The following is a 12,798-nucleotide window of genomic DNA, read 5'->3' on the forward strand; positions in this document are numbered from 1 at the left end:
TCTCCGTTTAACTTTTTATTAGCTCTGTTTAGAGGTCAGATTTGGCAAGATTATTTGTTTTCTCAATGCCATAATAGTTTCCACAGCCTTGATAGTGGCTGCAGCAGATGCTCGTGCCATGCTATGAGGCAATCTGCTGTGCTCTGTGCCGTGACTGTTTAGAACAAGCTGATTCACTGTGTACTGTGAGAGCTTGTTGAGTCACCTCTCTCATTTCTCTCCCTGTCTCTGCGTCTCAGGTGGTTCCAGAAAGTGGGTTGGTAAATGGCACAGGCAAAGCACAGATGGATGACACCCACATGGCAGCAGAGGAGGATGAGGGGGAGGAAGGCCACATACCTCCTACACAGTCTCCCCCCATTACCCACTCACTCACCCACGACCTGGCCTTGGACCAAGGTGGACGGCCAACACTTATTAAAGGAGAGCCCGGGCTGGAGCTGACCAGCACTGCACCACTTCACCAACAAGTATGCTCTTCTGTGACTTTTCAGAATGGTTCTGCTGCGAACCTGATAAAACCTAAACCTGGTGCTAATATGACCACTGTGTCTGCATTGAAACGGACTACAATGGCATTGGAGCCTCAAAGGAATATCATAGCTGCAGTTCCTAAAGACTCTGAGAATGGACCCATGACTCCTCCAGATGACTTGTCAGTTCCACTAAAGAAGATCAAACAGGAGGAGCCGTGGGTGTGGATCACTGAACAGACCACCACGCAGCTGAGTGATGAAGATGAGGTATGTGAGGACCCACTGGCTACGCTGGCAGCCGTTGTGTGTCTTTCTGTCACTGAGAGGAAGGGGCTGGAGGAGAAACTCTTCAGCTCTCGTGCTTCCATACTTCACTCCATCAAAGCAGAGGCACCAGATTTGCACTTTGTGAGAAAAGAGAAAGAGGACTTGTATCTGAAAAGCACTCCTGTTAATCTGCAAAGCACTCCCCCACCCATTAAAAGTGAGCCTCTTCCAAGTGTCTTGTTACCAAGCGTGCAGTCTTTGGCAGAGAGGAGAAACCTTAGTGTTGATCAGGCTATCGCTATTGAGGCCTTGACTCAGCTGGCAGCTATACCTCAAAGCACACCAGGGTCCATTAAAACTGAAAGTAAGTGTGAACATCCCATTTCTACTGCTGTGCCATCATCAGCCTCAAGTACAAATACAGTCCTGCAAGAAGCCAAACCCGCAGTAGCTTTTGGCTACAACAAAGTCTCGGTCATCAGCTCACCACTACACCAGATGTCAGTTATACGACCTCCTGTGGCCAGACAAGGGAATGTCATCCAGCGCTCCAACGGGTTGAGCATAAACAAGCTGCAGAGCCTCTTGGAGGCAAGCTCAGACAGTGATAAAACAATCTCCAGAAGGACAGAACAGGATTGTGGTGCTTATGTCATTAAGTCTGAATTCAGTTATAAAACCCCCACTGATGTGAAGTTTAGTAAGGATCATGAGCGTCTGTCTATGGAGGGTGGAGTTGTTGCTAAAGTGAGCAGAAACAGAGATGAAGAGGAAGTGGCAGCTCAGCTGGCAAATTTGGCCTTCATCATCCAGTCCCAGCACAACCAGCAGTCAGAGAACAATCCTCTGAAAGGAGCGCCTGTGTCAGCTATCAAATACAACTACAAATCCCAGCAGCCCCCCAGTCAGAAAACACCTGTCAGGAAGAAAACGAAAGCTACACCTTCCAAGCCCAGAAAGAAGAAAACTGATGGAATAAATCAGCGCACGCCAAATAGAGAGACACCGTACAGGAGCAGAAACCAGAAGAATCCCTTTCAGGGTAAATCAGGACTTCACCACAAGAAAAACCTATTTCTGCCTCAGGCTCAAATTGATCTGAAGAGATACTTGGCTGAGGCACAGGAGGAGAGGAAGCAATTTATCCATCAGATTAACACTCAAAATATATTTCATTTAGGGCATCAGACTCAGAACTATAGCACTCTCGCAACGATCAACCACATTTCTGGTCAAGAAAACCAGGCGTGGTCCCTTTCAAAAGGTCCACTTCACCAACATAATCCATGCAATGGTTACGCTGCAGGACCAGAAGAGTACGAAAAGCATTTGTTATCTCAGGTAGCGCAGCCCTGTGGTGGGCTGCAGCACGGTGCTGATCCTAACACCAGCCCAGCCAAATCCGCTTTTCTCAGCCCTACCTCTGGGCATCATGGTCTGGCTAATGGCTTCACAGGGGCTCGTCAGTCCCCTCCTCCAAGTCAACAAAGCTACTACAAGCTGGAGAGTTCAGGACCTGTCACTGTCCTGTCTACAGCTACTGATGGGGTTCAGGGCCACTCTGCGGACTCAACTCCATCCAAGAACGGCATCAACAGTTTTCTGGAGTCTCCCACAAGTTTTCTGGATACCCCTATCAAGAACTTGCTCAACACACCTTCCAAAAAACTGGCTGATCTTCCATCCTGTCAGTGTGTGGGTGAGTTGCTTCTGTCTTCACTTCAACTTTTTAGCGTATGTGTTTCTGTCACATTACATTTGAACCACTTTGAAATTAAACAGACTAATCTAAATGTTTTTCCTCTGGCCTGCAGAGTTGTTTATAAAGCTGAGTAGCTGTTGCTCGTGAGATTTGCCCAGATTGGGCGATAACAGAAAGAAAATATAGAAATGACTGCCTTCTCTACAGTCTAATGAAATTAGATTGCAGTCACACTATGGTCAAAGCATTAAAAAAGTGCTTTTCAAAACTCAGCAGTAAAGTCTTTGTTGTGAGTCATTCAGTTTAGAAATTTTTTTTCTAATCAACTAGACACCAGTGATCAGATTCACGAGGTTCATGATCATGACAGTATCTATATATTTATGGTACGTGACCTCATTTGAGCTAAAATGTTAACTAGCTGTATTCATTTTTCCCCTCACCGACAACTCGTCACAGCAGATGGCCACCGCTCTCTGAACCTGGTTCTGCTGGAGGTTTCTTCCTGTTAAAAGGGAGTTTTTCCTTCCCACTGTCACCACAGTTCATGCTCACAGTTCATGCTCGCCTTGAGGCGACTGTTGTTATGATTTGGTGCTATTTGATCAGATGACTTCTGTTCAAGTGGAGTGAGGAGAAAAGTAGTAGACTGATCTGCAACTTTCGAGGAGTGGAGAAATTGGCATTGCTTTCATTTTTATTGCTTGAAATAACAGGAACATGATTGTAAAATGCAGACTTCACCCAGCCATAAACGCCTAAACACTACAATATAGCGTTAACTCTTTCCACACTCTTTCTGAAGACAGCAAGCTGTCTTTCCAAGCACCTGGAAAGACGGCATGCTGTCCAAAAGCTAGCAGCAAAGATCCAAAGAACTGGCTGAGTGATCCTAAGCCAGCAGCAGAAGCTTGATTTGGCTTCGGTTTTGTGTTAAATTTAAACACCAAAAGAAAGATTGTGTGTCTTTCCTCATTAGGGACGTGGATTTGTGTCATTTTGTGGGAACTGTAGGTTTGAAAAGTTAAATGGTATTTAAGTGACAGTGCCAAGCAGGCCATGTTAAACAAATAATATAACAAGTTGTGTGATAAATTCCTTTCTAATAGAGCATTAAAAGATGAGAGCCATCTAGTTTCATTATATTCAAGTAAAGTGAGACATCAGAATGAAAGAGCTGATATCTTCTAAACTGAGCAGCTTACACCAAAGCTAACTAAGTATCACTGCAGGCCAGAGGGAAACATGTGTATTTGATTTTAGGGTGAGCTGTCCCTTTGGAGTTTTCTTTTGAGCGAGACTGCTGGTGTTTGACCTCAAACTGACTTTTTTCTCTCACTCTGACTCAAACATACACTCACACACACATACACTGTGTCCTAATTCAACAGCCAAATCGAGCATAAAAGGCTGCATTTCTCTGCCATATTTGGAGCAGGATTTTGAATGTTTCGTGGAGGCTTGTTGACTTATTATGATGCATTTCAAAAGACCTCCAAGGTGTTGGACCCTAAAGTGAAACTGAAATCCAGCAACATTTAGTGTGTATTTCAACATTAATCTGATGTTTTTATTAAAAATATCAAACAGGTGACTGTGTTTCTCTTTAAATGTCCCAGCAATGCATCAGTGGAATGTTGTTTGAAGAAGTTGCTCCAATATTCATTGTTGTTTTTCACAGACCAGATCATTGAAAAGGAAGAAGGCCCTTACTATACTCATCTTGGGGCAGGACCCAGCGTCACTGCAGTGAGGGAACTAATGGAGAACAGGTACAGTGACTACAGCGGCATTGTTTACACTCTGTGGGGTGTGTTTACTACCACAGCTTACTAGTAAACCACAGGCTTGGTGGAACAGGGTGGGATCACAACCACGCTATGTCATTAAAAGGAAGCACTGCTGAGATAGCTCAACACATATACACACACACAGCATGCTGAAACAGGAAACCCCTCGAGCTCAGACGAGGGGCCCGTAAACCAGGATGACAGCTTGTTTAAATACAACTTGTGGTTCATCAAGTCCATTTGACAGCTACACTTAACTGAAACGTATATTTTCAGCTTTGGCTGGTAAAGGAAATAGTTTAGTCTTTGGTCTAATTAGCTCTTTTGGACACATACCACTGCTTACTGTTATATTATACCAACCTTTGTAATTCACTAAAAGACACAAAGGGTTTATTTTGAAATGCTGTGAGGTTTTTGTGTTGTCAGTTGCTCTCAGGAAGGGTTAAGCTTCCTCATGTGTAATATATAGCATATTACCATCCATACATGCTAGATATGGGCTTTTTGAGCAGAAATACTATTGCATTTTCTCTAGGAACTGTTCTGGCATTATTCAGAAATCACCCAACATCCAAATACTCTAACCACATCTCACGTTTTTTCAATCCAATGCCTGGTAGTTAGTAGCGCATTTTACTATTTTTCTTGTGAGTCGGTAAACAGCTTTTAGTTTTATTACCTCCACCTTCTGGCAGTAGTAACGCATTACATCCTACCAGATTTTCGTTAAAAACGAGGGAAGATACAGCATCCAAAAAACATTAATTGAGTGCTTGTTCGCCACAGTTTAACAACTATTCAGTTAAACTTCAGGGATGACAGTTTGGTTCAGTTAGGAAGCATGAACCATTGTGAACCCATTTCACCTGCTTCAGTGTAAATGATCGTGAACAGGAGGTCTTGAGATGCACCGTTACCCTTACTCTCTCTTTATCTCGCCACACTGTTGTTTATCTTTTGCTTGCGTCCTTGTTATTGCTGCTATCATAAGATGCTACCTGCAGTGCTGCACAGGCAGCTAAGTTTCTTCAGGATGCCACATCCATATGTGCTGTCACAGGAAGGTTTGCAGTGTCTCAAGAGTGAGACAGCTGGACAAGGCTGTAGAAGGGCATGAACCCAACAACAGGATTGCTGTCTGCACCTTTCTGCCAAGAGAAACAGGAGGAGCACTTCCAGAGTCTGACAAAAATCACCTCCTGGGGCTAATCATTTGCATGTTTCTGAGGAAACTGTCACAAGCAGACTCCGCGAGGGTGTCGTTAGGGCTCAACGTCCTTTAGCAGGACCCGTGTTCACAGATAAGCATAGAGCAGCTCAACTGGCGTTCACCCATGAACACCAGAACTGGCAGGTCTGTCAGTGGCATCCTGTTCTCTTGGCAGATGAGAGCAAATTCACATACAGTGCATGTGACAGAAGTGAAAGAGTCTGGAGACACCGTAACAAATGCTGTGATGACTGCAACATCAGAACAGGACACCAGTGTGATTTGCACCAAACTAAATGGATTCATAGTGGTTTATGCTTCCTAACTGAACAGAATGACCCTGAAGTTTAACTGACGTTGTTTTATGTTGTGATGAGTGGTGTATGTATATTTTAAACAAAAACTAGTTGTATTAACTGTTACATTTTTTTAAATATTATTCTAACTTTTAGACTTTTATATGTTCTGTTGTGAAGAGCACAGAGTTATCATTTATTATGTGTGTGTGTGTTCTAGGTATGGTGCCAAAGGAAATGCAATAAGGGTGGAAGTTGTTGTTTACACTGGGAAAGAAGGCAGGAGCTCCCAGGGGTGTCCAATAGCTAAATGGGTATGTGGTTGGTGTCTGTGGTCATGATACTTTTCTGAATGTCCTGAATGTGTCTGCTGTAAATGTAAACATTGTTGTGAGCCAGTATATTTAGTGTAAGAAATGAAAGTCAGCCTCTGATTTATGCTTTTATCACCACCATGGCAAAATTTTAGCTGGCGTCAACCGTGTAACCAAAGTTTAAACATAGCGAGCAGTCTGAGACAGCGTACTTCCGCCATGGCTGCATAAACCATGGCATAAACTTCAGAGTCTTTAGATCAAGAAGGATATCTGGATTAGTTTGTTTTCTTTTTCTTTAACAGCAATTTTTTGTGTTTGTGTTTCATTGGTATTTGTTTAGATATGACACAGAATGTTCTTCCAAGTATTCCTGGACCCAGTACCAGACCTTAATGTGGATCAAGTCAAAACGTTAGCCACCTCTGGTACAATTTTCACATAAATGCATCCATAACTTCTTGATAATTTCTTCTAACAACACAAACAAACAGACAAACTAAAACCTTTTCCGTGTCAGAGGCATCCACCCATCCATCCATTCGCTTCCGCTTATCCTTTTTCAGGGTCGCGGGGGGTGCTGGAGCCTATCCCAGCTGTCATAGGGCGAGAGGCAGGGTACACCCTGGACAGGACGCCAGTCTGTCGCAGGGCCGTGTCAGAGGCATTAAATTGCAAATTTATTCACAACATTTTCTGCCTTGTCTTTTGTTATGGCAGGTCACTTATAGTCATCTATGTAGTGAGCTTGGTGTATTTGTCTGTGTTGCAATCCCAGTTTCGAATGTGACTGATGTTTGTGTATGTATGTATGTATAAATGAAATGTCCTCTGACAGGTGATCCGGCGTGGCAGTGAAGAGGAGAAGCTGCTGTGTTTGGTCCGCCAGAGGCCAGGGCACCACTGCGACACGGCAGTGCTGGTGATCCTCATCCTGGCCTGGGAGGGAATTCCTCGGCCAGTAGCAGACCACCTATACCAGGAGCTGACAGAGACCCTCTTTAAGTACGGCTCCCCCACCAGCCGACGTTGTGCGCTCAACGAGGAGTGAGTACCCCTTCCGTTATTTTTCCATAACACTTCTTTTTCCCTCTTTATTTATTCATTTGTTATTTTCCATTTCTTTACAGTCGCACATGTGCGTGCCAGGGTTTAGATCCGGACACCTGCGGAGCTTCATTTTCCTTTGGTTGCTCCTGGAGCATGTACTTCAATGGATGCAAATTTGCACGCAGCAAAGTTCCTCGGAAGTTTCGCCTGCAAGGTGACTACCGAGAGGAGGTGAGAGAGTGTGCTTTTTTAAATTTACAGCAGCAAACAATGAGTGAGTAGTACAGCTTACAGCAAAATCTGAAAGAAATATTGTCTCTTATTATTTAGTTCAAGCGATTAGTTTTTTTGAAGGTTTGCCTGCTGGTGGCTAATGTTGGATATTACAATCAGAGTCATAAGTAGGACCTTTTAAATCATTCAGCTTTTATTTTCAGGAGTTGAAGGTAGAAAACAACCTTCAGAGTCTCGCCACCGAGGTCGCTCCACTCTACAAGAAACTTGCTCCTCAGGCTTTCCAAAACCAGGTATGAAACAGGAAACGACCACACTCATCTCTGGTAATCCTTTGCTCTCCTGGGCTCGACTTAATTCAGTGGAAGTGATTTTCAGTTAATCTTTTTCCTTAAATTGCCATACTTTCTCACTCCAGGCTACTTCAGGGACCTGTTTATTCTACGGACTCCTAATTCTTTTAAAAAGCTTATTTTTTAAATAGTTTAAGAAGTCTTTCCTTAGTGTCCTGTTTTTTCGGGTCTCACAGGTGGAATATGAGGCAGCGGGGGGTGAATGCCGGCTGGGAAAGAAGGAGGGACGTCCTTTTTCTGGGGTTACAGCTTGTGTGGATTTCTGTGCACACGCTCACAAAGACACTAGCAACATGAATAATGGCAGCACCGTGGTAAGCAAGCTCAAGAATGCGATACCATGTAATTTACTCCTACATGGTGCATCTAAATTTGAAGGTCAACAGTTCTTGTTTGGAACTATTAAACCTTAGATCCTGTTTGGCTAAACAATTTGCTTTTTGGCTTTGGGTTGTTTTTTTTAGGTTTGCACTTTAACCAAGGAAGACAACCGTGCAGTTCGTAACATGCCAGAGGATGAGCAGCTCCACGTGCTGCCACTTTACAAGATCTCTGACACAGATGAGTTTGGTCATGCTGAGGGCCAGATGGCAAAGATCCAAAGTGGTGCTCTTCAGGTTCTGTCTTCCTTTCCTCGAGAGGTGAGTGAACCAAAAAGGATCTTGTTTTACTTGTTGGTCAGTGTGAACTTGCTTTATATAATTCAATTTCGGTGCATGTCAGGTTCGTCTGCTGGCAGAGCCGGTAAAATCAGCCCGTAAGATCAGACAAGAGGCTCGGCTTAAGGCTCAAGCAGAGCGAATGGAGAAGAAGCTTGGGGTGACTCCCCTCACTCCTGGAAAAGTGAAAGTTGAAAGCCCCAACAAAGGTAGTACATTCAAGCACCTGGTCATTTAAGATTTATAGCTGTTTTAATATAAACACATTAAAATATATGTTTTTTCTTCCAAAAAAAAAAAAGCTGGATACAACAGCTCTTACAGACCTGCTAGTGTGGAAAGGTACCTACCAGAGAAGAATCAAGCCTGCACTTATAACCAGATCAGCAGCTACCCCATTGTGGGTCCAGGAGTCAACCCACAGAGGGAGGTCATCTCACCCAACACCCATAGCCTGCCTGGCCTCCAGTTTGGACAGAATGGCTCAGTTCTCAGTTATAAGACAATGAGTGATACAGTGAATGGTTATTCTCCAGCATCTGGTGACCAGTGTGCTTCGACAGAGTGTATACCTCCACGTAACACACCTGCTGACTATGATGGTGCTTTTAAAACTGAGCCCAGAGAGGTGCACTGCTCTCCTCAGCACAAACCTCTTCCCAGCGGGAGCGCTCCTCCTCCCTCTCCATTTTCCCCCAGTCCAACCTCTGAAGGCCTCTTCAGCCGGCTCAATGGACTCCATGGGTCTGTGGGAGATGTCATAGCAGAGGCTAGGGGTCATGGCCTCCCACCGATCTCTCCTCTGTCCCTCCCTGTACAAACTCCACCATTTGAACCAGAGGAAGTGAAGCAGGAAGAGGTATGGTCAGACAGCGAACACAACTTCCTCGACAGCGAAATAGGCGGAGTCGCCGTGGCCCCGTCACACGGCTCCATCCTAATCGAGTGCGCGCGGCGGGAGCTCCACGCCACTACTCCAGTCCTCAAGCCAAATCGCAGCCACCCTACCCGCATCTCTCTAGTCTTCTACCAGCATAAGTCCCTAAATGAGCCGGGCCACGGAATGGCTATGTGGGATGCCAAAATGGCCAAGCGGGAACGGGACAGGGAGGAGGAGGCTGAGAGATTGAAGCTGGAGGGCAGCCTTAGTAAAGGTGCTGGAGGGGTGGAGGGAGAGGAGGAAACGGGTGAGGAGACAGAGGAGATGAGGATTATGAATGTCCCCACACGTAAGGCATGGACTCTCCCAAGGGATGAGGTCATCACCGCGTCCCCATATGCTCTTACCCAAGTGACGGGTCCATACAATCGCTGGTCTTAGTCAACGTGTTTTAAACCTTGACATTCACACACACACACACACACTCAAACACAGAAAACTCCTACACCCTGTGCTTCTGCCTTACCTCAGACAATTTTAAACTGCTACTCTCATTTTTATCCTTTTTTTTCATCATGCTTTTCTTATACCTGTTCACTTTGCCCTTCTTCGTCTCTTCCTTCAGAGCGATGAGGAAGACCAAAGGTTGTCGGCTTTTTAACTGTGAGTTTCGGTGTCGGTTTTTATTGTAAAGAGATGGTGCTTTGAAGCATTTAAAAGACATTTTTAAACTGGTTTTATATACAGAACAAACAGAAAAAAAAAGATGTGATTATTTATTCTGATCATAACGATTTATATTTAATTTCTGGTGTAAGCCTGTTTACTGCAAGATTTCTACGATGACCTGCATTATGTGTTCAGATTTTATGTTGTACAGTAGAAATTTACTTTTTATTTCAGCCAGTAATTCTCTTTTCAGAAGATGAATCTCATTGGCTTTTTTTTTTTTTTTTACATTGGTGCCATTCTCACTGTAATCTTTATTAAGCAAACTCATTACATCACATTATGTAGAAAACAAGACTAATATTCTGCATATTTTTACTACAGATTGTCACATGTAGCATTGTGCATTTCCTTCTGCTGCCTCTGACTTCTGTCGGCAGTTGATGAAAGAAATGCACTTCCTCGGTTTGTTGTTTGTTTATTCGTTATATCCACATCTGGATAGTTTGTCTTTTATTCACAGATATGTATGGCATATTAAAAAGCACTTTTTTTTTAAACCTAACTTGAAAAGGGTCCCAGTCCATAGGCCTGAATATGTATGTACAGACAGAGATATATATGACAGTTTAGCATTAATCCTTTTTTTTTTTTTTTTTACAGTATTTCTGCACTTAATTACATTTCACTCATTTGATTGAAGATGGCATACATATCTAATGAAACTAAACACCTAGCGAGGAATAATGAAATGCTACATCGGTAAAGTGCTTATCATCATTTGCACTTTACTTACGTTCAGCTTCTGGAAAAGGAATTCAGTTTTTTATAGGGAACAAGAGTGATTATAGGAATTAAAACACCTACTGTACATGATATTGGTGCTAAGGAGACCGTTTTTTTTTTCTTTCCAGAAACCACAAAGTGTCAGATATGTCAACAGATCATGCTCAGCTTTTATGTCCATACTCTTAAGTGTGAGCATAAGCTGCATTAGCCACTGCTGAATAATCAAACTGTTTCTTTTCCCTTGTCTGTGCTTTTGTTGTGAAACCACTCAAACACCAGATCCCACTTAGCCAGCTGCCTAAGACGATTTCGGGTGCTCGACCTTTGTGAAAACTTTGTTTACAGAACGCTTTTTTACAGGGTCTAAAAAAGGGGAGTTGTTGTCAACTCCTGATTCATCAGGATTTCTTCCTTGTTATTTTTCTGTTACCCATACAAGCAAAGCTCTTAATTTTAAGAATGAATCAGTTAGCACAAGAGATAGAGACATATAATATTCACACTAAAACTGATGGCATAACATTTCCTGCAGATGCATTTGGGTCTTTTAAACACTTTGACTTCCTTTTGGTGCTAATAGGACAAGATGTCAAGGTACATGCATTGACGCAACCTGCTTATGTACTGTATAACAGTGATGGCACGGTGCTTTTTGAAACTCAGCACTCACTGATCCTGTATTTGATTCAGTTCAGTTCATTTCTTCTGGTCGTTACCGGCTGGCAACATCATGACATACCTTAATTTGTCAAGTACAAGTAAAACAGCGCACTATGGGCAGATGTCCACATAGAGTTCAAATGTCTTCCACAGTTAAATCCAACTCTGCAGCAGTCACAACATAACACACAAATAAAAATGAATGTAAAACTGGTTTTTAAATGAGTTAAATTTAGAAAGAATATTTTTTGAACATCACGTGATGAAATTACAGTTTTAAATGTTTCTCTCGACTTACTGTGGGGGACATTTTGAGTCCACAATGAACATTTTTTAATCAACAAAGAACTAACAACGAGCACCAGCATTAAAAAAAATGGGGAAAAAAAATTCTTAGTAGAAAATGTGTAAATATGTATGTGAACCACATTGTTTTTACTGTATTGTTACTGGTGTTTAGACAATGGGTGATCTTGCTTATTTTGAAACTGAATTACTGTACGTCGCTTAAAGTATATCCAGTTTAGACTTGAGAAGAGAATAAATTTAGCATTCCTTTTATGGATGGCTGATCTCTTTCGGGATTGTGAAATAAAGTCATATTTATATTTTGGACCTGATTATGATCTCCTCTTTTTTTTTCTCCATCTGATTTTCCTATACTGGCTGTATGACTCACTGATCTTGTATTCCAATGAAGTCACTCAGACTTTGTCCCCTAAAGATGAAACATTACTTGTTTTTGTACACTTTGCCTCCTGAAGTAAAAACATGACAGTATTTTCTAGCTAGCTTGTAGATGTATGACAGTGATTTTCTCCTGACTAAGTTAAATGTAACGTGATTTCAGCACAAGAGTGCACCTTCAGAACCTTTGGGGCACAAGTGCAAGTTAGATCCCTAATCTCTTGGACAAAGACACAATTTGGGGAGTTTTGTCTCTGTATAATGCCACAGTGCATTTTAGATCAAAACATTAAGATGTGATGAAAGCGCAAACTTGTTTAGCTTTAATTAAGGCGTTTAAGAATTATGTTGGATTAACTGTTTAGGCTCAAAAGTAACAGGAGAAACTAACATAATTTTAAATATAAGGACAGTCTTTTCAATGTGGTGGTTGGCACCGTTTACTCACAGCAAGAACTCTCTGTGTAACTCCAGCTTCAACCCACATTTCAAAAACATGTATGGGGTAACCAGCTTTTAATTGGTGATCCTAACTTAATTGCAGGTGTGAATGTGAATGGTTGTCTGTCTCTGTGTGTTAGCCCCACAACAGAATGGTGACTCGTCCAGGGTGTACTCCACCTTTTCTCCTATAAAAGCTAGGATGGGCTCCAGCCTCATCAAAACCTCGAATATGATTGGACGGATGCTTCTGATTCATCCATCAGAGTGTGAGTCTCTGTGTGATTCTAGAAAGGACTTACAGGGACTAAATGTGTG

At 42.7% G+C, this 12,798-nt stretch overlaps 1 protein-coding gene across 5 annotated transcripts in view; it reads left to right on the top strand.

Moving 5' to 3' along the window:
* tet1 (tet methylcytosine dioxygenase 1) overlaps window positions 1–11,972 on the top strand; it is a 36,642-nt gene extending 24,670 nt beyond the window's left edge. For all 5 annotated transcript variants that reach the window (XM_039621370.1, XM_039621369.1, XM_031735241.2 and 2 more), the window contains 10 exons: window positions 240–2,442; window positions 4,127–4,217; window positions 5,965–6,058; window positions 6,897–7,105; window positions 7,189–7,339; window positions 7,546–7,635; window positions 7,872–8,009; window positions 8,160–8,336; window positions 8,419–8,563; window positions 8,657–11,972. In XM_039621370.1, the coding sequence (XP_039477304.1) occupies window positions 240–2,442; window positions 4,127–4,217; window positions 5,965–6,058; window positions 6,897–7,105; window positions 7,189–7,339; window positions 7,546–7,635; window positions 7,872–8,009; window positions 8,160–8,336; window positions 8,419–8,563; window positions 8,657–9,675 (4,317 nt within the window). In that variant the 3' untranslated portion in view covers window positions 9,676–11,972. The remainder of the gene's footprint in view (window positions 1–239; window positions 2,443–4,126; window positions 4,218–5,964; window positions 6,059–6,896; window positions 7,106–7,188; window positions 7,340–7,545; window positions 7,636–7,871; window positions 8,010–8,159; window positions 8,337–8,418; window positions 8,564–8,656) is intronic.
* The last annotated feature ends 826 nt before the right edge of the window (window positions 11,973–12,798 follow it).

The sequence above is a fragment of the Oreochromis aureus genome, linkage group 13, assembly GCF_013358895.1.
Source record: "Oreochromis aureus strain Israel breed Guangdong linkage group 13, ZZ_aureus, whole genome shotgun sequence".
Lineage (NCBI taxonomy): Eukaryota > Metazoa > Chordata > Actinopteri > Cichliformes > Cichlidae > Oreochromis > Oreochromis aureus.